At 37.8% G+C, this 27,912-nt stretch overlaps 2 protein-coding genes across 9 annotated transcripts in view; one reads left to right on the forward strand and one right to left on the reverse strand.

Moving 5' to 3' along the window:
• LOC138710161 (putative per-hexamer repeat protein 5) overlaps nt 1–1,507 on the forward strand; it is a 281,887-nt gene extending 280,380 nt beyond the window's left edge. For all 8 annotated transcript variants that reach the window (XM_069840801.1, XM_069840799.1, XM_069840796.1 and 5 more), the window contains one exon: nt 284–1,507. In XM_069840801.1, the coding sequence (XP_069696902.1) occupies nt 305–1,414 (1,110 nt within the window). In that variant the 5' untranslated portion in view covers nt 284–304 and the 3' untranslated portion in view covers nt 1,415–1,507. The remainder of the gene's footprint in view (nt 1–283) is intronic.
• LOC138709938 (tetra-peptide repeat homeobox protein 1-like) lies at nt 1,467–27,912 on the reverse strand. Its single transcript, XM_069840626.1, has 4 exons — nt 27,282–27,912; nt 25,224–25,406; nt 2,467–3,278; nt 1,467–1,538 (listed from the first exon to the last, which is right to left on the reverse strand). The coding sequence occupies exons 1-4, from the start codon at nt 27,439–27,441 to the stop codon at nt 1,467–1,469; spliced, it is 1,227 nt and encodes a 408-aa protein (XP_069696727.1). The 5' UTR covers nt 27,442–27,912.

Genomic DNA, 27,912 nt, shown 5'->3' on the forward strand with positions numbered 1-27,912 from the left:
TAGAACATAAAGAAACAGGTCGCCAAATAAAATGAAAGGTTTGATGATAGGTAACATTAAGGAGTATATATAAATTACTATTACTCTAAGAGAAGCTTTACTATGAACAAGTGGGGAGAGAAACATGGGAACACTCGGAGGGCAATCTATCTGAAAATGGCTCTTAGAAGTACAATATTTATACTACTTACGCCTCAAACGACAACAAAGCAAACAAAATATATACCTTAAACAAGACCAACACGTCGTTGTTGTTTCCTCATCTTCATCTTCCGTTGCTAAGTGCTCCAATGATGGTCCAGGCATGGAACCTGGCAAGGATTCAGGCATGGGATCTTCCATCGATGATGCTAGCAGAGGAGTTATCAAGGGATCTCGCATAGGCGCTGGTAAAGGATTTTGGATGGGATCTAGCATGGGCGTTAACAAGGCATTTGACATGGGATCTAGCTTGGTTTCTGGCATGGGAACTGGCAAGGAATCTTGTATCGGAGTTGGCATGGGTGTTACCATTGGAGCTAATATTGGTAATGGCAAGGAATCTGACATGGAAGCAGGCATGGAATCTAATATGGGTGCTGGTATGGGATGTTGCTTGGTTGGTGACATGGGAGCCGGCACGGGATATGGCCTGGGTGATGGCAAGGCATCTTGCATGAAAGTAAGCATGGAAAATGATGTGGATGTTGGTATGCGATCTGGCTTAGTTGGTGGTATAGGAGATGGCATGGGTTCTGGCAAAGCATCTCGCATGAGTGATGGTAAGGAATCCGGCATGGAAGCAGGCATGGGATCTGGTATGGGGTCTGGCTTGGTTGGTGGCATCGAATCTGACAAGGCATCTAGCATGGGTGATGGCAAGGAATCCGGCATGGGATCTGGTATGAGGTCTGGCTTGGTTGGTGGCATGGAATGTGACAAGGCATCTAGCATGGGTGATGCCAAGGAATCCGGCATGGAAGCAGGCATGGGATCCGGTATGGTGTCTGGCTTAGTTGGTGGCATGGAATCTGACAAGGCATCTAGCATGGGTGATGGCAAGGAATCCGGCATGGAAGTAGGCATGGAATCTGGTATGGGGTCTGGCTTGGTTGGCGAGATGGAATCTGACAAGGCATCTATCATGGGTGATGGCAAGGAATCCGACATGGGAGCCGGCATGGCATCAGACACTGGAGCTAGCATGGGTTCTCGCAAGGAATCTGGAATGGGTGATGGCATGGAAGCTTGTATAGGATCTGGCAGGAGTGCTGTTATTGAACCTGATATAGGTGTTGCCATTGGAGCTAGAATGGGGTATGGCAAGGAATCTGACATGGGATCTAATATAGGTGCTTGTATGGGGTCTGGCTTGGTTGGTGGCATGGAAGCTGGCATAGGGACTTCTATGGGTACTGGCATGGGATCTGAATAGGTTGCTGACAAGGAATTCGCCATGGAATCAGACATGGGAACCAGCATGGGGTCTAGCATGGATCCTGGCATAGGCGCTGACATGGAATCTTGCACTGGTAGTGGTACTGGATCTGGCATGGGAGCTGTCATGGGTCCTGGCATATCATCTGGAATGGCTGCTGGTCTGGGTACTGGCACGGGATCTGGCAAGGATGATGTCACAGAAGTTGGCATAGGTGCCGGCGTGTAATATGTCTCGTCATCTAGTACGGGACGTGGCCCAAAAAATATATATCTTAAACAAGACCACCAGGCATTCCTTCGGTGCCTACCTTCTGCTGGCATGGAAGCTGGCATCGGTAGTGGCATAGGACCTGGCATAGGCACTGATATGGAATCTTGCACTGGTAGTGGTATTGGATCTGGCATGGGAGCTGTCATGGGTCCTGGCATATGATCTGGAATTGGTGCTGGTCTGGGTACTGTCATGGAATCTGGCAAGGATGCTGTCACAGAAGTTGGCATAGGTGCCGGCGTGTAATATGTCTCGTCATCTAGTACGGGACGTGGCCCAAAAAATATATATCTTAAACAAGACCACCAGGCATTCCTTCTTCGGTGCGTACCTTCTGCTGGCATGGAAGCTGGCATGGGTAATAGCATAGGACCTGGCATAGGCGCTGACATGGAATCTTGCTCTGGTAGTGGTATTGGATCTGGCATGAGAGCTGTCATGGGTCCTGGCATATCAAATGGAATTGGTGCTGGTCTGGGTACTGGCATGGGATCTGGCAAGGATGCTGTCACAGAAGTTGGCATAGGTGCCGGCGTGTAATATGTCTCGTCATCTAGTACGGGACGTGGCCCAAAAAATATATATCTTAAACAAGACCACCAGGCATTCCTTCTTCGGTGCCTACTTTCTGCCGGCATGGAAGCTGGCATGGGTAATGGCATAGGACCTGGCATAGGCGCTGACATGGAATCTTGCACTGGTAGTGGTATTGGATCTGGCATGGGAGCTGTCATGGGTCCTGGCACATCATCTGGAATTGGTGCTGGTCTGGGTACTGGCATGGGATCTGGCAAGGATGCTGTCACAGAAGTTGGCATAGGTGCCGGCGTGTAATATGTCTCGTCATCTAGTACGGGACGTGGCCCAAAAAATATATATCTTAAACAAGACCACCAGGCATTCCTTATTCGGTGCCTATCTTCTGCTGGTAGGTAATTGGAATATGGTGGTGGCATGCGATCTGGCATGGGAGATGGCATGCGGGCTGGCCTGCGAAATGGCATGTCAAATGAAATGGGAGCTGGCCCACGAAACCTATATCTTAAACGAGACCAGAGGCTCATTGCTCTTGGCGTGGGAGCTGGCATTCCAGTTGGCATGGGGGCTGGCACGGGATCTAGTATGTGACTTGACATGGGAGCTGGAATGATATCTTGCATTGAAGCTCGCATGGGGTCTGGGATTGGTTCTGGCATGGGAGCTGACATGGTTTCTGGAATAGGTACTGATATGGTATCTTGCATGGGAGCTGGCATTGAATCTATCATGGGAGATGACATAGGCGCTGGCATGGATGCTGGCCTGCGATTCGACATGGGAAGTAGCCCACAAAATAAATACCTTAAACAACGCCAGCAGCAACTCTTCGTTCTATTGTCATCTTCTTCTTCTGGTGGGTTCTGTAATGATGGTGCTGGCACGGGTGATGGCACGTGTGGTGGCACGGGAGGAGGCACGGGTGGTGGCACGGAATGTGGCACGGGTGGTGGCATGGGATCTAACATGTGAGCTGGGATTGGTTCTGTCATGGTAGCTGGCGTGGTTTGGGGTATTGTACCTGGCTTGTCTTCCATGTATCCTGGTAAGTCTGCAAGAAGCAAAATAAACTTGATTGTTATGCATGTGTCACTGCATTCACTTGCTTTCAGTGAATGACATAGACCTAGTAGTAAGGCGAGGATACGTATTCAACTGCATAATTTACTCTCCATTTTCAAGTCATACAAAATCATTTTGTACATGTTTTGAACGACAGTAGTAACGAATATACAAAATTAACTGTACCTTTTTTTTTTTTTCATATTTCAGGCGTTCCTGTGTATATTAACTATTGAGCATGCTATGCAGCATATTTTCAGGACTTCATGGCATAAAGCTCCAAATTAGCATACTTGGTAAAAACAATAATAATCTTAATTGTCAGCACATAATATTTTTCTCTTAACTGTACTCGATGGCGGAAATTCCTTGCATATGCAATGTGGATTGGCAAAACCAAAACAATCACACTATGCATTTGTTCCATTGCACTACTGCGCAACAAGAACCATTTCCAAAGACATCTATCTACCTGACTTCATCATCATCCATACAAGTTTTAGGTCATGTGGTCTATTAGATCTCATAATAAAGAGTAATTTTCTCTCAAACTCTTTATGGGGCTTCCCAGAAATCTTTTCCCCTAAGATAGATAGTGAAGCATAGCTTTTGGGATTCTGTGGGATCTCATACATCGCAAACGTCTCATGCAATTGTTCTCATATTTTGTATGAAATTGAGTATTGATCACAGGCCGAGTTCTTCCATTACTTCATCGCTGCGCTTATGGTCTCATTTTTATATAATACTGTTCTTCGCATAAATCTTATTTCATTAGCTGTTCTTTCCCCTTAATATATTTGCCTCACTACCATAAGTCCATTCCTGTGGAGTAACGGTCACCTCGTTTGGTCGCGAAACCAAGTGGTCCGCGTTCGAATCCCGATCGGGGCAAGTTACCTGGTTGAGGTATTTCCGGAGTTTTCCCTTAAGGGAATAAGAGCAAATGCTGGGTAACTTTCGGTGCTGGACCCCGGACTCATTTCACCTGGATTATCACCTCCATTTCATTCAGACGCTAAGTAACGTGAGATGTTGATACAACGTCGTAAAATAACTCAATAAAATAAAAAGAACTGCCATAACAGAGTACAGGGTTTGTTGAAGTCGTATTCTAGTGCTTTTCTGTACCAGGGAAGGTTTCATTACTCTATTGATCATTTACATAGTCTTGGAGTGTTTTACAGTTTTGCTCATTATTCTAAATAATTATCAAATGTTAATTTGTAGCCAATATATGTAATATCATTTGCTCTTTCTAAAATTTTGTCTTTCAAACATATTTTACTAGGGACAAGCTATTTTCGCCAGAAGGCGAAACTTTCTTTTTCTGTATTATTTCCATGTTATATTTTGCAATGATATTTTACTAATGTACTGAGTATTGTAGATCATTTTCTGTAGGTGCTATTAAAACTAGGTTATCCACAAATATTAATTAACATATTTTTAAATATCTGTTTATCTCCAAGTCTTTATATCGCATGGCTCTCCATTCCTGAATAATTTTTTTCGTGTGCATTATAAACAGAAAAAGAGAAACACCGCAAATCCGTTTCACTCCTATGTTAATTTCGAGCTATTCTGAGGTCGTGTTATTCATTTTGTCTAAAATTAAATTTATCCTACCTGACTTAAAAATCCCATAACCACCTTCTCCTGTTTCACTTATTCTCAGCTGGCATCTCTTTTGATAAGTTTATTCATACACACTAACATCTATGATCGTATCACGTGTGTAGGATCTTTGGGTATATCTCTAGGCCATGGACTTTTGTTCTGACTCTGTTTTTATTGTCGTGTGTTATAAATGGCTTGTGTTCATGTAATTGATTTAGATTTTATTTTAATGTTCATGATATTGGTGATTAAGGGTGTTATGAATCATGATATGCAAATTTCCAATCCAGTATATGCCTTCGTGACTGAGGGAAACCATGAAAAACATGAGTCAAATTGGCTGGGCACGGAGTTTTAACCCAGAATTTTTCGAATATGGGCCTAAAACATTACCAGTTTTCTTTATTGCTTATCCATTTTTGTAATTTTATTGTTAGTTACAATTATAACAATAAACGTTACATTACAATAGACTATTAGGTCATGCTGTGTTGTGCAATACTGTCCAGTTGTGCAAATAAACGGTCTTCGGAGTAAATTTTGTTACTTAATCTTTCATCCAGTGTTCGCACTATGTAAGTTTTCGGGGCACTGTACTGGAATGTGACGCTTTTTAGATTGTAATAATGGTGAGGGTATACCTTGCACCAAAATATATGACGGTCTTTCTTCCTGGAATTGTAAACCCTCGTAAATCCCTATCTTCTTCACCCTTAGGCGCGTGGCATAAATACAATGTGATAATGACTTCAGGAATTGGCAACTCAGCTAAATTTTATATAAGTGTCTATCTGTAGCATACAAGAGACGTCTAATTTGGGTCGGATGAGATCGGTCGCGCTGTGAGGAGTAGAAATTTTCAGGTGTAGCTAGCTATATTGTATGTCGAGTTCTTATTGGCTACCATCGACTAATGTGTGATTCGGAGACAAATAGAAATGTCGCTCTCAAACATTCCATGTGACGTCATAGAGAGGTCGGGCTTCGCGATCAGCTGTATGCTCTGTGCTATTGAAGAGAGATAAACGTTTCAATTTCGATTATAAAGTAATTCATTTCACTTATAGAATTAGTTACAAAACACTTTGACATTTCGACGGCTTAGTGTCAAAGGACACTATCGCCAAAAATCGACTTTCTGAATTATTTGTAGTATCATGTTGTACAAAGTAGCCTTTATAATAGTGTGAAAGTAATATGTCTCTACAAGTAATAGTTTTTTTTTTTTGTTTTTTTTTTAGATAGTGTTGTGTTAATTTAGACAGATGCTGAGTGTCAAACAACACTATCTAGACTTAGTTTTCTTTGACAATAATAAAATATAAACTAGAAGAACACTGAGTTGAGATAGTGTTCTTTGTCTCTAAATTATTTAACATTTCTAAGATTTTATTGGTGACACTTCCTCAGAACATACAACCAAGAATGTAATACAATCACCATACTGTTTATTGTTAAAGATTTGATAATTTTTTTATTAATAGAACATGCATTCTTAAATCAATTCAGTTTGTAAGAAGTTTACAGTTTGTAATAAACGTTCTATATCTGGACTGTACACCTTAATCAATGTAACAGGGTTGATGAATTGGTATTAAATGATAAAACATAGGTAGCACAGTAAGCCTAAGGTTGCGGTGCATCCGGATCAATGATGAGCCCAAATGTTGGGGGGAGGGAAATTCAGGAATGCTAATGTTCAGACAGAAAACCTTTCATATTAACGTCATATTTTCAAAAATAATTTTAATATAGCTTTTCATAATCCCAGAAAGCATCAATGCAATAAATGTTATAAATATGATCACATGTTTGAACTTAAGAAGATAGAAACGGAGGCAGTTCGTCAGTCCCACATTGAAAGAAAGGAAGCAGCTCAAGTAAAAGAAAATTACAAAATTATGGCATCAGTGAACGTTCTTTACTTTTTTTAATTTTATTTCGAAGCTGTGCGCTACAATCCAAGTTTTAAAATGGAATGAGTGTTTTATAAACGTAGATTAGCTGTAGGCCTATATAATTTGACCGTGTATGCTGTAGCCAACAGAACAGCACAAAATTTTATATGAAACGAGATAATTGCAGAAAGGGAAGCTGCAGTAGTACCATCACGTCTCTTTGCTCAAATGAAAAAACTGCAGAATGGTAAAAGGTTCTATTTCATGTTCGATACTTGTGGAGGAATGTGCTTATATCAACCATGCTCCTCTACGCTGCGAATGTTTTTGACATACCTCAAATTGAACATATTTTTTTTAACCAGGACATTCACAAATGGACACAGTCCACGCGAACATTGAAAAAAAAACAACCAAACATACAGAAATATTTGATCCATCAGGGTGATACACTATACTTTAAGCTGTATCAAAAATAGAAGTGAAACAGAGTGATTTAATTATGTAAGAGAAATTCAGAAGACATTAATAAAGAACAAGAAAGTTGACACTAACGGAAACATTGTAAGATGGCTGGATATAGTGTGGTTCCAGTATCGGAAAAGTAACAGTGAACACTTATTATTTAAATACAAGTATGATGAAGAATTCCAAAAATTCAATGTACAAAGCAAGATTACACTTGGATTTAGGCTGGATAATCGTCAGCTTAAACCAAAGCATCAAGGAGCACTAAAAATATACAAGATTAGAAAATTAAAAATCTATTGCAACTGTGTAAACAGAATATTTTACCAGGAAATTACCAATTCTTTTACAATAGTTTAAAAATGGAGAACAGGAAATCGTAATATAAGATACAGTACTCAAAATGAAGAGCAATGAGTGATTATAAAATTAAGAGGAAATTTCAAATTTTTATATGAGAGGTGTAGATATTGATACTATTCAAAACATAAAATACTGAATCAAATATAATATAATATATTCATATTATAATTTTATTCAATGTCATTTAGGGCACAAATTCTGAGTTAAGTGTGTTTTCTTTTCATTACGTGCAGACAGACTTTTAAATGAACTGAATTTGTAGAATTCATTATTTTTTAAATAAATTGATCATTAATTGAATAACTTTTTCGTCCAAACCCTCATCAGCTGTGGTATATTAAAGTAACATTAGCAATATTTAAAAACACTGATGTTCTAAAATGCAATGTAAAAATGAAGATAACTTTGCTCTTTTATTATTTTATAAATGCACTGTTAAAATTATTATTTCAGATAATAGTATAAATTGATCTAATAATGATAATATTATGTTTTTATGCTGCGTAAATAATATTAACTGGTATTTTTATAATCTTACTGATATGTTCTAAGTTTAGATAATATTCCTTTATGAAGAAGAAGAAATTGATATTTGCTGCTCACCACAATAATTAAATTTATTAATTTGCATTGTCAAATAGCTATAATTTTTTATTAAAATGTTTAAATTCAATATTTTGGCATTTATTTTTAACACTGTCTACTAAATTGAAAGCTTCGTTAGTAACAAAGAACACTATCTCCAAAATGTGTTAATTTTTAAGACAATACTAAAATATTTCTAGAAAATATGTACTGTATTGTATTGTCTTTAGGTTTATATTTGATATATATACAGTATATATGATTTAAATTTTATCAACATATCTCTTAAATTAAAGCAGTAACAATAAAATGTACACAATTAAACTGTTTTTTGCCTCCCCTGTAAAGTTGTGATTTTGGAGTTAGTGTCCTTTGACATTAGGCGTCGATTTATTCTAAGTCTCAGATATTGTGTTTCTCTTGAAATGAATAGGTGTAGTGGTCTAATAAGTGTTACATACATTTGTACGCCAATTGCTTTTAGACCTACACTTCTAAAGTGTATCTTATTTATAATTAATAAGTAATGATTGTACAATAAAACATTAACGATTGTACTGTTGGGTCGAGTGAAATCAGTCGCGCATGTGTGATTTTGGTTCGATGCTTGTTTCCTGCATGTAAGGTTCCTATATTGTACTAACATAATATGAATATCCCCACAAAAAATTGATTAAATCCAACATAAATAATTAATATAAGAACATCATTAATAGTATGTTATGAAATACCATATAAGTCACTCACCATTTAAATCCAATCTACAAATGAATGTGTAGATACCAGTTTTTCACTTTACACTGCTGAACTGTACATCACTGTATATAAATCTTGCCACCCATAGATAATGTCAGGATAAAATTAATAAACTGTCTTATGAAGAAACGAATTTAACAAATACAATATTACTAAATAACAAACAAACAACAACACTAAAGAAACATGAACTGTACATATATTTTATTGATCTGTTTCCTTTCTTTGCAAAAGTGACAGAGAAATATTTAGAACTTCTTTGCGGATTGGCTTGCTCATATCAGATTTGTTTTTGTATTTCTCTTTTGTTCAAAACGGTCAGTCTGTCGAATAGTCTATCTCTGGTTAATTTCATGAGAGTTGATATGTCTTTGTCTAGTCTTCTTGTTTTTTTTACAGTGTAGGTATATGTGCTTTAGAGCACTACGTTGCATCCGTTCTATGTGCATATTAATATCTATACCACAATTATTTCCTACGGCAGCAGGCCCAACACACTATGTTCTTCATGCAGTAGTAGTAAAATATTAAAAAAATAATGATAATTCAGTATCACCTGTTAAATACTGAAGGATTTCTACCAAAAGTTTAGCATAAATGTTCTCGTCATTTTCTGTATGAAGAACTCGTAAATACTTGTATGTTACTGGCTGCTAGGTTAAATCGTTTATTTTATTCCTAATGTTCTTACTCCATACTTTTTCGATGTGCCAGGTGTAAAACAAGCGTTTATCGGGAGGGCCCATCACAGTTACCCAAGCTTTATACAGTGCGATCCAAAAGTCCCTCCGCAGCTCCATTAGTTGTAGTAATCCTGTAGACAGCTGGTACATAATCTTGTAGAAAGTTGACATTTTCCCATTAATTCCGGTTTGACAACCTCACATCCCCAGTCAATCATATGCTTAGCGGCCAGTGCTGCCACTTGAATTCTCTGCCTGGTGGATTCTCGGCTGCACCGTGGCTACAGAAGCACTGCGGAGAAACTTCTCGCTCACACTGTAGTAATATCTATTGCCCAGGCACTTGGAAGTTCTTCATTCGCCTTCTAGCTTCCCGGTATAATTTAGAGTCCTAATCCAAAAAATTTGATGCCAAAGCTGGACATTTTCGTAAACCTTTATAAAATTCTTCTTTCATGTCACTCATGAAGATTTTGTGGCCAGGATACCAATTTCTTGTTTAACACAATTAAAAAACAAAAGATAGCACATTTTCATCTGTCCTATTAGATATTAAGAAAGTCCCTGGAAATCCCTGATTCATTTCATCAACTGTCATTATTGCGATAAGTTGAAATCCATAATCACCCATACCATGGGTAGGCCCTACCATCAATAATTGAGGGGTTTGCCGGAAAAAGGGCGTATACGTCAATATGGCTAAATGAGATACATGCAATCTAAGATTTTAAAACGCACCTGAATAAAATGTTATACACGCATGCAGCCCTTTCCTGCAGGTATGTACAGTACAATCAAAACAAAATTCCGCTATTATAATTAGCGAATTATTCACTACATTTTAAACCGTTTTTCCGAAGAAGGGCATATAGGTCTATCCGCCTTTCTTCCGGCAAAGCCCTCAATTATTACTTTCTCTGAGCCATATGTTTTTAAAATTTCTCCCTGGGCTTTGTATTATAAGAACAAAATCTTCTTCTTTCAAAAAATGTGCTGTCATGTCAGGAGCAGTTCCTTGTGGCTTATAATCAGGGAAAGGAAGTTCATGCCCTAAAAATGTGAAGAATATGTATGCATTTATGCCGTAAAAATTGTTGATAAATATGCTACAAAGTATTCATTATCAGTCTGAGATTATTTTAACAGAATAATAAGGTATAGGTAACTTACGTTTAGTCTATGGATTTTGAAATGCTAGCCTCATTGCTGAATGTTCCATTTATGCTGTTACAGTTCACAACTAAGCAGTGTCGTATGTTTTCTGTTGTCATTCTTTGCCTGTTGTCTCTAAGCATAGCTTTGTAGCGCGATAAATTTCGTTCTACGTCACAAGAAGTAAGAAGGGCTTGCACAAAAGCTGTGAGCTGTTCTACAGAACATTTTGTTGGTTTTTGGGGTGTTTTTCCTTCGAGAATATCTTGAATTTCTTTAAGTTGATAATATCCAGGGTTTTTGGAAAGAATATTTGCTGTTTTCTCATTCACTTTATCTCCTACATTTTTTTGCAACTGATGTTAAACTGGATATTGTTCTATCGAAATCTGCTCAAGACTGCAGTAAAGGAATACTAATTGCTAACTCAAGAGGCTCCCTATGGGGGCACCATCGTTATGTTCAAAATTCATAAACATAAATTAGTCGTGTTTACAAGGTTACATACTTTTAAAAATGAGGGAAAGACAAATAAACATACATAATAAGCAGGTTCCCTGCATAAATGTTGAAATATGATGCTTTTATAAATAGAGGCAAAATATGCACATTAATGCACAATAAAAGTAATATAATTGTATTCAGAAATGTGTGATTCATGTAGATAATCTTTCAGCATATTCAAACAATGATAGAGAATAAATATGCAAATACATGAACTTCCTTTCCCTACTTATAATACAGAATACACTGATCACTGCTTTCTGTAACTTCCTGTATCCAGCATTACGCATCCCCTCTTCCGAAAGATTGAAGGCTTTCTCAGTATTATACAGTCCTTTTTAGTTAAGAGATGTACTGTTTCTAAACTGGATTCTGTGACAGAGTCTCGTATCTCATTCAATATGGTGTCAAATGGTATCTTGTTAGCTATCTTACTGGCTGTTTCCAGGCGCTGAGAAGAAGAGAGAAACAAATGGCCAAGGTCACTTCCATGCCCAACATGTGTGTCCGTAAATTATAACTTCCAACTCTCTTATTTTCATACTGGCCGGACAAAAAGCATTAATTTTTGCTGCCCTGTATTTGTATATATGCCTTTGTCTGTTTCACGTAGGCATGTAATACTCAACTGTGGTAACAGGAAAAATAGTGATGCTTAATGTTACTTGCTGTTTTCTGACACGCTCTAACTTACTGTATATAAAGTTTTCTCTGGTCTCCACTTCTGTGTTTTTCTTCCATTTATGAACTTCTTCTAAGTTTAGAAATGTTTCCGATTTAGTTGTGATATATTATGAATTTCATTATAATGTTTGAATCATTCATATTTGGTTGTTTCATATGAACAAAGAGAGCAATGATGTTTTGATACATTCTTACGCGTCACTGCTTCTAACTGATGCACCTGACTTTCGTGTTATTTCAGAGTTTGTTTTCTTGATTACTGAGCATCACACATTTCACATTTAAAGATTTTGTCACTTTTAAACCTATTATATACAATATTATGTTTTTTTTTTTTTTTTAATTTCATGCCTTTTAAGATTCTTCACATGATTGAACTGCGCGTCATAATAATCGCACTTGAAGGACTTGCTTACTTTCACAACATGCTTTACTTTCTTATGAGTTTGTACATTACGTTTATAAGAAAACTGAGGAACCACAAAACTTACATAAAAAGTATGGTTATTACTAGTTACATTATATCAATACACATCTAAATAGCACAAATAAATAGAGAAACAAATTTAACAAATTACAGAAAAAACACAGACAATTCTATGAGATTTCGAAGGCTGCCGCCAGGATGATGGCATTGGCCTACACGATATAGACCACAGTCTAATACGCGTATATATACACATACACGAGATGGCTCTTACAACGGCAGACGACCGATCTCGACCAATCTCTCCCGACCCAATCAGACACGCAGAAATTGAGACTCCTGTTTGCTACAGCTAGACGCTTGTAAATTTTACCCCTTGCTCGTTTCTACAGTTAAGTGGTGAAAGGTGTGAAGGAAGGGCGTCATGTTTTGGAGCAAAGTATAAATGTAAAGGTGTCGGCTTTATATGCAATGGAGTCATTCCACGTCAGACAGGACAAATTTTTCATCTCATATTTTTAGAATTGTTTGAAACTTCTTGTATGCTTTCTAAAGGTAAAAATAAGAGACCCATATTATTTTTCTTGGCCCCAGTTCTGGTTATTTTGAGATCTATACAGCATCAAAATTATTGAAAAATTGTACACATTGGCATATACAAACATTCGTTTCTCCCATTATGTGTATCGTATGAAATCGAGGTTAGTTTCATTTGGAAGGTTAAATATCAGGCTTTTAGCCTGTGTATAATCACTTTCCATTTTTATGTATTCACAGTACTTTATGCCATAATTATTATATAGGTTAATTTTGTTGTTCATAATGTTAGCAAACTTAGAATACCATTTTTAAATTATCAGCATGTTCTCCATTTAATTATGTGTAAGTAGACCAAAATTTCATAGTGGAAAAGCAATAAATGACAGAGTAAAAAAATACTAAATAAATACGCGCATAGAGCTCTGTTGCGCTCTTAATCCCTTGTAGCGGCACACTGTTAACTGTTGGCTGAAGTCTGGCATGCGACATCACACTGGCGACTGTCAGTCCTCTTTGTTTATGTCTGGAGAAGATTGGCTGGGATATACAATACCATACCTAATCCAGGTCCAAGGCGGAATGAATTCTCTTCAGTTTGTTCCGAGATTTTCAAACGTTAGGGCATTAATAACACTGTACTATAGTATTACCGCGAGTGTGTGTGGCGTAGTTTCTGTTATTGTTTTTAGTTGGTGCAATTAGTGTGTAGGCTAATCACAATGAGTAATAACAGAACCTAGACATGATCAGTGTTTTAATCCTTTCAAAATAAGCAATCATAGTCGTAGGTTTAAGAAAGGGAAATTAAGGTGCGTGACTTCCAACATGCTTAAAAATTGAAAATGCAACACATTAAGTTGTCGTACAATCTTAGGATTTGTGAAAATTGTCGTAAGAAAATTTTGTTAATGTCAAATATTAGTGAATCAAGTGCTGTTCAAACCAGCAGTGTTGATATCTTAGGCGGTTCTAGTGTCCAGAACATTGAAGAAGAAACAACAGGCAATTCGGAAATTGATAAATAATTCAGAGGTGTCAGAGGTGTCAGTGACGGACATTGATAATTTTAATGAAAGTTTGATGTCAAGGGTGAGACATCAATTAAGAAGAAGAAATTATCACAGAAGAATTATCCCTAACAGAAATATCAGAAAATAAAACAGACACATAAGGAAAAGATTTTTCGCGTTGAGAAAAAAGGAAGTAGAAACAACACCAGATGAGAAGAGTAGCGGTGATATAATTAATAAGCTACCAGAGTGTTTCGGAAACACTATTGACTTCTGTCAATACTATATATTTGAAGAGTGGTCATACAGTAAAATTAGGGAACACTGTGATGCATCTAATCACATGATCAGTGTTGCAAAAAACTTAGCTGCAGAGAGGGGAATTCTCTCAAATCCAGAATCTAGAATTGGATAAACTTTAGACACATCCATAGTGGAAAAAGTACTTAATTGACCATTACACTAATAATGATATAAGTCGCATCATGGCGAGAAAGTAAAACTTCGTTTCTGTAAAAGAAGACGGCCACAAAGTACAGAAACAGAAAAGATTATTGTTATCAGATTTACAAGAAACATTTTGAGCTTTTAAGGTTAAATATTCAGACATACAAATTAGTTTTTAAAAATTTGCGGAACTAAGACCAAAACAATGTGTGCTTCCTGGAGCTAGTAGTACTCATTCAGTCTGTATGTGTGTGGTCATCATGAGAATATAAAGTTGTTAATTGATGGTGGAAACATTGCGAAATTAACAGCCAATCTACGACTGAGAAATTACAAAGATATGATTTCACAGATTGTATGTAACCCTGTATCCCTTAAATTTTATTTTTGTTCCTTCAATCGAACAAAAAATTTGACAGAAATAAAAAACATCAAGGTTAAATTTCCTTTATATTTGTCCTGTTTGAAGTGGAATGACTCAATGAAGATATTTGGTGGCCAAGGAGGTGGAACTCCATGCCGAAGATAACTCCCAGATCTTGTGAGAAGAAAGTAATTATAGAGGATTTCACGTTAAGAAAAAAGCATTGATTATAGGCCTATGGGTCTTGCCTAATACGAGCGCTCCAAAAGTCGCTCACATTAAAATTATGGTGTCTATATTGAGTAATGCAGTTGGAAAGTGCTATCGGCTACCGCATCATGTTGCTACAGCAACAAACCTTGTCGTCATTGTGATGTGTATGTATACACTGACGCTTGCAATAGTTCTTTGTTTATTGCTCGGCAAACATGTCGTTTTCCAAAGAGCAACGAGGTTTCGTTGTTGAACATTATTTTTCCAGTCGTCCTTGTACACGTGTTGTAGACGAATTTCGCAGGAATTATCCGGATGTGGTAGTGCCCAACAATTCGACCATAACGAGAGTAATCGTCAGTTTCAGGGAATGTGGATCAGTTGCAGACAAGAAGAGAACCGGGAGACCGGCCATTTTAACTCCTGCTAAACTGGCTGAGGTGAGAAATGTGATGGAGCGTTCGCCTTCAAAACGTTCGCGGAGACTCTGAGCTCCACTCTTAGAGTTCATGTGGAAGTGCTCAAAGAGCGATGAAGCGGTTACATTTTCGTGCTTATCATGTACGCAGTGTTCAAGAATTCAAGGAGCCTAATAAACAAAATCGCGTAGTGTACTGTAGCTTACATGGTTGCGGTCATTAGTTGACAACCATGGAATTGCAGAGCTTGACCATGTGTTCTTCACAGGTGAGGCGTGGTTTCACCTTAGTGGTTACATGAACAGTCAAAACTCTCGAATTTGGTCCACCGAAAATCCACATGTGTTCCATGAAACCCCCTTACACTCTAAAGAAATTGGAGTGTAGTGTGCCGTTTCACGTCGTCGTATAGTGGGCTCCACTTTCTTTGAAACTACAGTGCCCAGTGTTGTGTACATAGATATCATTATACAGTTTATTGCGCTTCTTGACAGTGATGAATGTGATTGTTGGTTCCAGCAGGACAGTGCCATATGTCACACATCTAATGAAACCATGCAGTTTTTGCGCGAGCTTTTGGGTGAGCGTATCATTTTTCGAGGATTGTAGCGTCCATGACCTCCTATTTGACGTCCCCAGATTTCTTTATGTGGGGTTATCTTAAAGGAAGGGTATACAAAAACAGACCGCACACTCTGGAGGAACTAAAGAGTACCATAACAACGGAGATTAACAACATCAGTGTACGCGTGCTCAAAAAAGTGGCCGCAAACATGGTAAAAAGAGTTCGTACATGCCACTGTAAGTATAACACGGTACATGTCATGAACTGGATGCGCGGTAGCAAACTCTGTCTCTGGCATCAGCCGTTGTACAGACCGCTTATTTAGTCCTGACAGCTCAGCGACGCGAAAGAGGGGAAAAGTTCCGGAGTAGAGATAAGGGCGAGCGGTCGGTAAAGGAATGCAGTACAGCTTAATTGTACTGGAAACATGCCGCTCCACCGCACGCATGACATCCCGATCGCTTCGAAGGCAAGCAAATGAATAACCCATACACCCCTTGGTGTAACTAAATGGATTCGCCTGATCTAGGCGCACATCTCCGGCGACTGTCAGGACTAAATAATCGTACTGTACACTCCAAGTGGCGGGGATTACCAGTCTTACAGTAGTTTGAGGGTTTGGGTGAGCGTATCATTTTTCGAGGATTGTAGCGTCCATGACCTCCTATTTGACGTCCCCAGATTTCTTTATGTGGGGTTATCTTAAAGGAAGGGTATACAAAAACAGACCGCACACTCTGGAGGAACTAAAGAGTACCATAACAACGGAGATTAACAACATCAGTGTACGCGTGCTCAAAAAAGTGGCCGCAAACATGGTAAAAAGAGTTCGTACATGCCACTGTAAGTATAACACGGTACATGTCATGAACTGGATGCGCGGTAGCAAACTCTGTCTCTGGCATCAGCCGTTGTACAGACCGCTTATTTAGTCCTGACAGCTCAGCGATGCGAAAGAGGGGAAAAGTTCCGGAGTAGAGATAAGGGCGAGCGGTCGGTAAAGGAATGCAGTACAGCTTAATTGTACTGGAAACATGCCGCTCCACCGCACGCATGACATCCCGATCGCTTCGAAGGCAAGCGAATGAATAACCCATACACCCCTTGGTGTAACTAAATGGATTCGCCTGATCTAGGCGCACATCTCCGGCGACTGTCAGGACTAAATAATCGTACTGTACACTCCAAGTGGCGGGGATTACCAGTCTTACAGTAGTTTGAGGGTTTGAGTGAAAATTGTTTGTTTTTTGTGTTTGTAAATAGTGATTGTACATATTTTTGTGTTAGGTTTAATAGAGCTACTTCATTCTGTACATACAAGTAAGTTTCATCATAAGGTCATTTGTTTTAATAATAATTTCTGGAAAATGTTAATATAAATAATGTTTATGCTATCTTTCTCAGTCAAAATATGTCCTACGACCGTATATTGCATAACTGAAATATAAATTTAATTGGTCTAGTTCTAAGGACTAACATTATGACGTACTATTGAAAGTAGCTATTGCGAAAACAAAACAAGAAAAAATGCCTTTTGTATGCGCTATTGCTACCTGCTCAAACAGCCTACAACAAGGATTTCTGCCCGCGCGAGTATCACTTTCCACAGATTCCCTAAATAAGATGTGCGTAGGAAAAGATGGGCATATTTGTGTAAAAGGGAAGATTCTTTCAATGAAGAAAACGCAACAGTCTGATCTTATCATTTTGGTGAAAATTATTATGAAAGGGATCTTAAAACGGAGCTTCCAACTTTGAAACATAAATGGATATTACGTGAATGAGCTGAACCCCATCTAAGTAGGCCTATACCGAATTCTAATCCCGAATCAAATAATGATCCTTCAGAACGCCGGACCCAACGCATGGAGAGGAGAAATAACAAAAAGATCCTAGAAAATGTGTTGGATTCCAGCGTCTCGAACACGGGAGAAAATTATTGTCCTGCAATTAATAATGGAAATGAACAAGTGTTCACTAATCCTAGTATCTCTGACACGAAAAAATTGATATTTTGAAAAAAAAAAATGGTTGAAATCCGAAAATGAGATGCTTTCGGACCAAATTACAGAGCTAGAAGAAACTTTGAAGGAATTAAAACATGAAAATATGCACTTAGAAGCCCGTATTAAGACTTTTGAAAATGAAAGTATTAAATTATCCTCCATTTTCAGTCCTCAAAAAAATCCGTGTTAATAACTAGAAGAGCAGTAACTTGAAGGGGGAAAAAGTCGAAGATGTTGCTGTAGCAGTCACGTTACGAGCTCTGTCTAAAACGCCTATGATTTTAAAAGACAACTTAAATATCCATTACCTTCTCCTCGAACATTACAAAGGCATCTCTTCACCATAAAATGCATGTAGGTTTGATCTCTTTTAGTTTTGAGATCTTAAAATATAATATAAATAATACGATTGACATGGAAAAAGACATAATAATAATAATAATAATAATAATAATAATAATAATAATAATAATAATAAATGCAAGTGCAGCATAGCATTTCTTACGACAATACATTTGACTGTTTAGCAGGCTTGTGTACCCACGGGGCGTGAAACGCTCGCGTCAATTTAAAAATATCGTGATTGCTCCACGCCAGTTCCTTCTTGCTGGAAAGCGTGGTCCGTTCACACGGAAGGACAAAGTAGTCAGTCGAGACGTAGCCATGGTTAGTTGCTGAAGAATGTATGGCAGGGATCGGAGAAAATGTCATCGTGATCATTAGCAATAGTGCTGTCGAAGGGGCAGCGCAGTAAACTGTCTTTGCTTCACTCTCTCCCTTCCAATCAACTCCCCTACAACTCCAGTACACAGACATCTATCAGTGAATACCTGATTATATTAGATTGTTTCTTTCTCAAAACCTTCAACGTCTGTTCGGAAACGTGTGTTTAAGGAAGAATGGGAGGAACAGTAGGTGTGCATATGGTGACAATGTAGACGCCTCTTCTGTTCTAAAATTATAATAGACACTTAAAAATCAAACATCTAGCGACATTACGACACGTCATAAGATTATCACGAAATCATAGGTAAGCATGAACATATCCAATGTAATTGTAAACGGAAATGTATGCGGTAGAAAATAAGTATAAAAATAATTTTCTTTTCGTAGGGCTAGACGGAGTCAAGCAATTAAAATATAGAAGAACGAAATTCAAATAACAGTTCCAGTATTAAATTATGATGGAACAAACTGAGTCAAAGGGAACTCCATGCAAGTTATATTATTGCTTTGGAAATCGCAAAATAAGGAAGGGGGGCTATCAATTAATTTCAAGAAAATAAAATACATGGTTGTGGGTAGTCGCAGCAAGGTAAATTTAGATACTGGGGATACACAAACAGAAAATTCTGAATCATTCAAATATTTGGGTGTTACCCTCAACAGTCAGGCCAAAAGTGATGAAGATAATAATAAGATTGGCCAAGGAAAGCGGGCCATAAGACAATTAAATACACTCCTGTGGAATGACAAGGTAACAAGGAAAACTAAGACAAGTATATATAAAACTATAATAGAAAGTATATGTACCTATGGCTCTGAAACTTGGGAAATGAGAGACAGGATGAAGAAGAAATTGTTGGCTCTAAAAATGGATTACTGGCGCCGTAGTTGTCAAGTTTCGAGGATGGACCACATTAGGAATCAGGATGTCCGAAATATAATGCAGGTATCAGGAGATATCTTACAATCAGTGGAAACTAAACGCCTGATATGGTATGGGCATCTCCAGAGAATGTCAGCCGACCGCTGGCCTAATAAGGTCTTCAACTGGACTCCCCCGGAAAAAAAGAGAAGAGGAAGGCCAATGAAGAAATGGAGCGAGGAGGTTCAGGAGGATATGATCTGCAGGGGTCTACAAATGGGCGATTGTCAAAACCGGAGTACCTGGAAGTTGAGAAGCGGGAGACGGCGACAGCCGTAAAATTACTCGCAATACATACATACAAATCGCAAAATCATTGAAGTGCTAAAATAAAAGACAATTCATTAAAACATATCAGAATAAAGTTGCTAACATTATTTGTCCCGAATAATCTGATGTTTTTAACAGTATGAAATTATCCACACAGACATTACAAAGGAGGATAAGGGATATTGAAACACTAGCTGAACGAGAAATAAAATCAAAGATGCATGAACAGTGGTCTAATCTCTCGTTTCAGGTGAAAACACAGATATTGATGCAGTATAAATGGTAATGTTCATCCGCGGAGTTACGAATTATCTCTCTGTATAAGAATATTTGCTCGATGTCATTACACTCGAAGGAAATACAATAAGAGAAAAGTTATGCCAAGCATGAAGAAAATATATAGAAGAAACGAATCTGAACAGAAAGTAATTAGTATCTATAGTAACATACGGGACTCGAAATACGACTTTAAAAAAGTCTACTAGGTGGACTAACGTGATATTAAGAGAGCTGGAAATAAGTGAGGACATTAAACGTTGTCATTGTATAACACACCAGACTGGCTTAGAATTATTTAAAATGCTCTCCATAGAAAATATCTATAGTATTATCATAGGTCGCCTGCCGCGACCCTACATAGCCGCTATGTTTGTCTCTACATTCGATATATTTCCGAACAATTTTTTTCTGAACGAAAACTTGTAAAATCTAAACAAAGATCGTGACTAGCAGACGAAAATTTACGAGTTGTATTAAGAGTGGCAATTTGTGAAGTATTTTCCTAGGTTGTTGTAGCACAGCAAACATAAAGGTGAAATACAATACAATCTGTTCATCTATAAAACAATATTGTGTAGTCTACGTCAGATGATTGGGTTGAGAGTCCGCCACTGGGATCCGAACGGAGTGCTCTATACTCCTCGACTAATATTACATCTTACGTACTGCGGCTTGCGTCCAGTGATGTCATCGCGAGTACAAAATTGCCGACGGCTGGGTTATATGTTCAGTTTCAGCGAATGAAATCGTTTCTTGCAAAGAAGAAAACACAAGAGAAGGAGATGGTGGGTTAGGCAGTGGACACTACAACGCAAAGCTTTGGGAGCTTGAAGATTTATTGAAGGAGAACTTAAAAATCATCCTGAGGATTTCAAAAATTCGTTAAGAATGACAGAGGTACAATTTGAAGATTTGTTTGAGCGAGTTCGACTTCTTATAACAAAATATGACACAAAAACTGTATGAAACAAACAATAACTGCCAAAACAGAACTAGAATGTCACTTGAAATAGTTTATTTTCATTAACCAGGCAGCTTTAGGTTTGTAGATCTCATCGGTAGACTTTTCTGATCTCTCACTCTCAGAAATTTTCCTCATTTCCTGGCAAAAAACTTTTCAAGTTTTTAAATTTCATTATAAATTCCTTCGGTCCAAATGTTGGTATATTTAGGGTAGCAGACATTCGTTTATCCGCTGCTGCTTGTTTATCACGATCCCGATACTCGCCCAATGTTGGATTGTACAGAACATGTTTTATTTGATACCTATAGTTCCAAAAATTGTATTGTATCACTCTTACTAAATCTAAAAACAAAGCTAACAAGACATCTTGCTTCACTAAAGCCAGGCGGCTTACGACTGAAAATCAAACATGTTTGATCCCGTCACGACCGAATCGTGAGCTTTTGACGTCACCGGCAAGCTTACTACACCGCGTTCACATGGATAGTGGCTTACGAAAGCGTACTTGACAGAAGCGTTTCACGCCCCGTGGGAAATGATGATACGCATTCTTATAGATAATATTTTACGATCCGACAGTGCAGTAACCCCTGCCATTCTTCATACTGCTGTATATGAATTGAAGAATATAGGCCTAAGGATGAGAGGATTCGTAAATGACATGGGGCCGTGTAATATGTGGATTCTGTTAAAGTTGGGTCGTGTCCAAAATAAAACCCAATTTCAGAATACTAACGTTCCTGAAATAAGTATATGGGCTTTTTGTGATGTGCCACATGCGCTGAAATTCTTAAGAAACGATCTTCTTGATAGTGGTTTTGAAATTTGTGAATGAGAATACATTTTTAAAACTTCTGAATTACAACAAAAGAGATCTGAAATACACATACAAGATACAAAATGATCATTTAACTCTGTGTGGAATGGAGAAGCAAAATGTAAGAAAGGTCGCAGAAGTTCTTTCTAATACAATATCCAAAACCATTTTGCACCTTATTCCCGAAGAAAAGCATGTATCAGAATTCATAAAATGTGTTAATGATGGATTCGATGTGTTGAACTCTAGCCAGCCACTAAATATAATTTAAAGATCATCTACGGCATAGAAACTGAAAAACAGGATCAAGTTTTAGATTAATTATTTCAATTGTTCAACTTAATGCGTGTAGTGGTAAGAAAGTTATTTTGCCATTTCAGAAAGGATTTTTGATTTTTATAAAGAGTGTTCGAGGTGTGTTTGAGGAACTGAAGAGAGACAACTACAAGTATCTTATGACATCTAGATTAAATCATTTCCGTCAGTAGCTAGCTGTTTCCAGCAAGATAGACCTATTCTTATATAACAGCTTCATGTCAGAGTTTTTAATTTATAGATCCTAAAGCACAGTTTAGGAATCACAACACAACTTTTCTGCTCCATTTTATAGTTTTTCTCAGAATTGAATAGTAGAACAGATATTGACTTACTCTGTGTACATATTTGTTCTATTGAATGTTGCAAGAGAGCTTTCACACAGTCTCCTCTAGCATTTTCCTTTCTTCCTAGTGTCACCAAGTACAAAGTGCTGGCCATCCTAACTCCTCTCTTCTTTCGTATTTCGAAATCTAAAGAAGACGCCATCCTCCCTATATAATACGCTCTCTTCTACTGTTAAATTATTTTCATCTTCAACGAAAGACTTCGGAAGCTCTCTGTTGCTTCTTATTGTACCGTAAACCCTTGTCTTTCTTTCAAGAAAATGCCGTAGATAGAAGTTCGGTTCCAGAAAGTGTATATCGTGTCTATTTCTAATCTCTTTCCTTCAGTAGCATATGAGTATATTTCCATGTTACATATACGTTGTTATGACCTCACTTACCATTCTCACGAGAATGCCGTGTTTTACTAATTTTCCAGAATTGCATGTCCATACTCTTAGACGGCTTCTCTAAAGAATAATTTCCTCATTCAGGGACAGTTTCAACTGAAATTTTATTGACGGTTTGTGAATGTGTCTGTACGCTATAAATTTTTAGGGGAAGGAGGGTAGAAGGATCCAAAGGTAATAAGAAACTTCCTATTCAATAATATGTTACGACAATTAAAAGCCTGTGACTTAATCTACAAAAGTTGACATATGACAAAACAAACCCTTACGTAAAACCAGAAATCTCCGTGGCCCCCGACACCTACAGCTGGCCACCTAACTATGGAGATTTCCGTAGCCAGACGCCAATGTTTTAAGTAATGGTGCTCATTGTATTTTGCTGCGTGTATGCATATATTATAGTGTTACTGTTTTCCTCCGTTTTTAATGCATGTCTGTGGCGCGTAAGCTTTCACACTTTGTACAACGGATGACGTAGAGAAGGGCGGGGCTTGCCTCGTAGTCTGCGCGTGGCGAGTACCTTGTTATAGGCTACCTACCGTGGTATAGGTCTCGCAAGTAGAGAATACCGAAGGAAGGAATGCGAATGAAACAATGCGATAAGGAAGAGCGGCGAACAGGAAAGGTCATGAGATAGATTAAATGATATTCAAGAGTACAGTCGGAAGAGAAATGTCATCTATAGAACGAGTCTTGCGTTATGATAGTTACATCACGACTTTAGTTTGTTCCGTTGCATGTGAATACGTGACTTGTATCGCACGGTATTATTATTTCATTCATAAACATATGTTACGCGTTTAATTAGCTTCAAATTTTTCTCTTGCTACGTTCTTCATTTCCACAACTGTGTCCTCATATGTTCATCTTGTTGGAAGAGACAGTACTTCAATCGGCAGCATTTCTCGCCCCCTCAGCGTGCCTACATACACACGTCAAAACAGACAGCAACGCCACCATTGCTTTTCGGTAATCGTTCCTTGCGCGAGCTATACATGCGTTACTGAACGGGGCTGCAATTTTCAGCATATGTTGTGAAAAATGATGTAACTTAAGTTAAACCTGATGTAAGTAAATGTAACAAATTCATCTTTATAAATATATGTGAACGTATTAGGACATAAATACAGACGGTATACCAAAAAAATTGTTATAATAAGGTCTACCCATTTATTCATCCATAGAAACCTATTAAGATGTGCGCTACTTTTGGATCGCTCTGTACATTGTACAAGCTATGTGATAGGTAGACGTTTCTATGGCAACTGGTCATTTGATGGAATAGCCCCATATGTTCAATGCTTTTTTCTTAAAGTGAAATCTTCTATCGGGGATTCTAAATAGACAGAGTAATTAAATAACATTATTTCATGATATGAATACTAAGCTTTAGGTTGTTCCATGTTAATTTATCTACGTAGGCCTATTTCCATGATTTCAATTTGGATTAAGTTCAACAATCCTTTGATGATTTTTCACAATAACATGAAGCTTCAAAATTCAGGTTTCTCAAAACTTTAAATTTTGAGTTGTTTTCTTTTCTAAATGGGCTGTCGATATTGTATTCCTCCTCTGACTGTCTGCACACTTGGTTAAGAAACAACGATTTAAAAATATGATACGATTATATTTACTGTCATATTAAAAAGCTAGAGAATTTCATGTTAAAATGTTTAATGTTCTTGCTTTCTCTCAAGAACCTAATGTATTTTAAACTTCAAACATTTAAGAATAGATTCTACGAATTGTGACTAATTCAACAAGTGAATCGGGCGACTAGTGAGAACTGGTTACATGACATCTCTGGATAAATGCCATATTCGCTACTAATAAGAATTCAAGTCTCCTGAACTTGTGCACAGAGTCCGTAGATATCCAGAGTACCACAATCCTTTGCGCCGGAAAACCGACAAATCAGTCATTGCAATTCCAGCGCAGCGCTCGCTATTTGTCGTATATGCTACAGTTGTATAGGAATGAAATAATATAGTCTAAGTCAGAATCAAATAACCTACTCTTAATTTTAAGGGCCACGGACACTGCCTAAATTGAGCTTTACTTTAAATATTCCTATCCCAAGAGTGTTGAAATGGAATAACAATGGCGGCCGATTAGCTGATTGCGCTACTCTGGGTATCCACGAGCTGCTTGTGCATAGCTGAAAGCAATTGTATACTTCGGGATGTAAACAGTTACTGTACCTTCCCGGCTATCGAATTGGAAATAATGAAGTCCAGCCTCCAAATTCTTCAGATTCTGCGGGTCCCCCTGCCTGACTCTCTTCTCCCACTCCGCATTCCAGTTGTTAAATGCCCGCTGTTGGTCGCTGCTCGAAGCCTCCACCATCATCGGTGTTTCCATCTTGTCATTTTCTTCTTGTCGATCTAAAAGGAAGTGTAATTCTTGGTTAAAATCTTCGTAATACACTGATTGGTAACTACGAAGAGGATAAATGGGTAGCTACTGTCCAGCCGAATGCTTATGTCGCATCCCGGTTTGCCCCAAACGTTTCTCCTGTCCTCTCTGTAAGAACTAGTGGATACTCTTCTCTGCAAATATTTGCTGTACAGAATTGGAAATTTACGTAGTATTATACAACTGTTTAAAATAATTTAAAAGAAAGGGCACGGTTAAGTAAGTAGGCCTAACTGCTATGTGATTTCCCCTGTTTGGACGACCCTGCGAAATAACCACTCGGATGGACAGTAGTATGGTAACTTGTACGTCTCCAAACTATTAAAAATAAGTGAATCATAAAAGTGAAGTCTGAAAAGGAATCAAAAGATGAATCGCATAGTAACGGTTACTTCTAGTATAGGTACAGTATAACCTAAAAGAAAAATACATTCAGGGAACTGAAATGATGGAAGTTTAGACTTTCATTTAAAATGAAATTAATTTATCCATATTCTTTTATTCACAGATGGCTCCTAAATGTTGTGTGATTGTGTACCAGCAATTACCAGAGTGCTATAAGTGAGAGTGTTATGTTACAGTTCTCAAATTTCCAAATGAAAAGGATAAGTTATGTGGCTAGAAGCTACTCGTATATCTCGAAGTGTCTTCACGTCAACAAAGCATTCAATTGTGTATATTAAACACTTTGAAATATAAGAATTAGACACGGATTATCATTTAGTTGTATCCCCTATTAGAATACCATAACCATGGAATAAAAGAAAGAATAAAAATTTCAAGCAAGAAAATAATAGGCTTAGGTCTATATTTAAAATAGATTTATTGAGAGATAGTAGTATTCAATGGCTTTATGAATGTAGAATAAAGGAACACCTTCAACAAATCAAAATTTCAGGAAACATAGAAGAAGAATGAAATAACTTTACATATATTTAAAAAAGGCTGCATTTGAATTTAGTGCCCTAAAAATTATAGGCAAAAGAGAAAAAAAGGCATACCAAAATCGAATGAAGATATCAAAAATGGTAAAGGGGAAGCATATCTCCGATTTTTACAATAAAAAAACTTGAAGATGAAATAGTACAGTAGAAAGTGGGCAATTGCATTGATTAATGCACAAAATTGCTTTATCCTCGCCAGATATGCAATAGCTTCCTCTACATAATCTGCGGTCTTTAACCGTAACAAAAAATACATTCAGTCATTCAGTCATTCAGTCATTCATTCATTCATTCATTGTTCTCCCAAGTCCAGGTTTTCCACTGCAAACCCAGCGTTCTCCAATCTTTCCTATTTTCTGCCTGCCTGTTTGTTTCCTCATATGATCCATATATCTTATTCTCGTCTATCATCTCAGATCTTTTTCTGCCCCCAACTCTTCTCCCTTTCTCCTTTCCTTCCATTGCATCCTTCAGTAGGCAGTGTCTTCTCAGCCAATGACCCAACCAATTCCTTTTCCCCTTCCTGATCATTTTCAACATCATTCTTTCTTCACCCTCTCTTTCCAACACAGCTTCATTTCTTATTCTGTCTGTCCAATTCTCATGTTCCATTCTTCTCCATATCTACATTTCAAATCCTTTTATTCTCTTCTCTTCACTTCGTCGTAATGTCCATATTTCTGCTCTACAAAATGCTAAACTCCATACGAAGCACTTTACTATCTTTCTTAGTTCTTTTCCCAAAGGTCCGCAGAAGATGTTCCTTTTTCTATTAAAAGCTTCCTTCGCTATTGCTAGCTTCCTTTTGCAACTCCCCACTATTTTCCCACCTCCCTCCTGATATTCCCATCACATCCACTCTGTTTGTTCTTATTGCTTTCTTCAAATTTTCCAACTTACCTGGCTGCAGAGTAGCTCCTGTTCCAGTTGCAGTCGTCAGTCTTCTTTCTTCTTTTTCATGTTCTGGCATGAATCGTCCTTCTCCTGTATCCCCCACCCGGACATCCGATTGGGGGGATAGTTTACGTCCGGAATTTTTTACGGGAGAAAAACTCATCATGCAGTTATTTGTAATACTATTCTTCTTGGGATAAATAAATGCGGAAGCTTCCCATTGCTTTCCGCACACCACTCTCTCTTTCGCATCTTAAAAGATCCCAGGGGGCCCCAGCGTGGAGGTGAGGAGAGTGGATTTGACTAATTAGGCCCTCCGGACTTCACCGAAATTCACCACAAGGGTTAAATATCAGTTCCATCAGGGTTTTTGACCCGATCAGAGACCGGGAAATCCCAATTAGTCTTTGCCCCCCTTATTGAGTCTAAAGCATTATGAAGGTCATCGATGTGAAAAGGCCAACTAAGATCCTTATCGAACATGATACCAAGAAAGTTAGGCTTCCAGGATGATTTATGATTAAAGTTATGTCATTGAAATACTAGATATGTGAAATTAACATTATTACCTACTAAGAAATAAACATGATGTTCTGGCTACATTAAGAATAAAATAATTAGAACGACACCATTTTTA

The sequence above is a fragment of the Periplaneta americana genome, chromosome 12, assembly GCF_040183065.1.
Source record: "Periplaneta americana isolate PAMFEO1 chromosome 12, P.americana_PAMFEO1_priV1, whole genome shotgun sequence".
NCBI classification, from domain to species: domain Eukaryota; kingdom Metazoa; phylum Arthropoda; class Insecta; order Blattodea; family Blattidae; genus Periplaneta; species Periplaneta americana.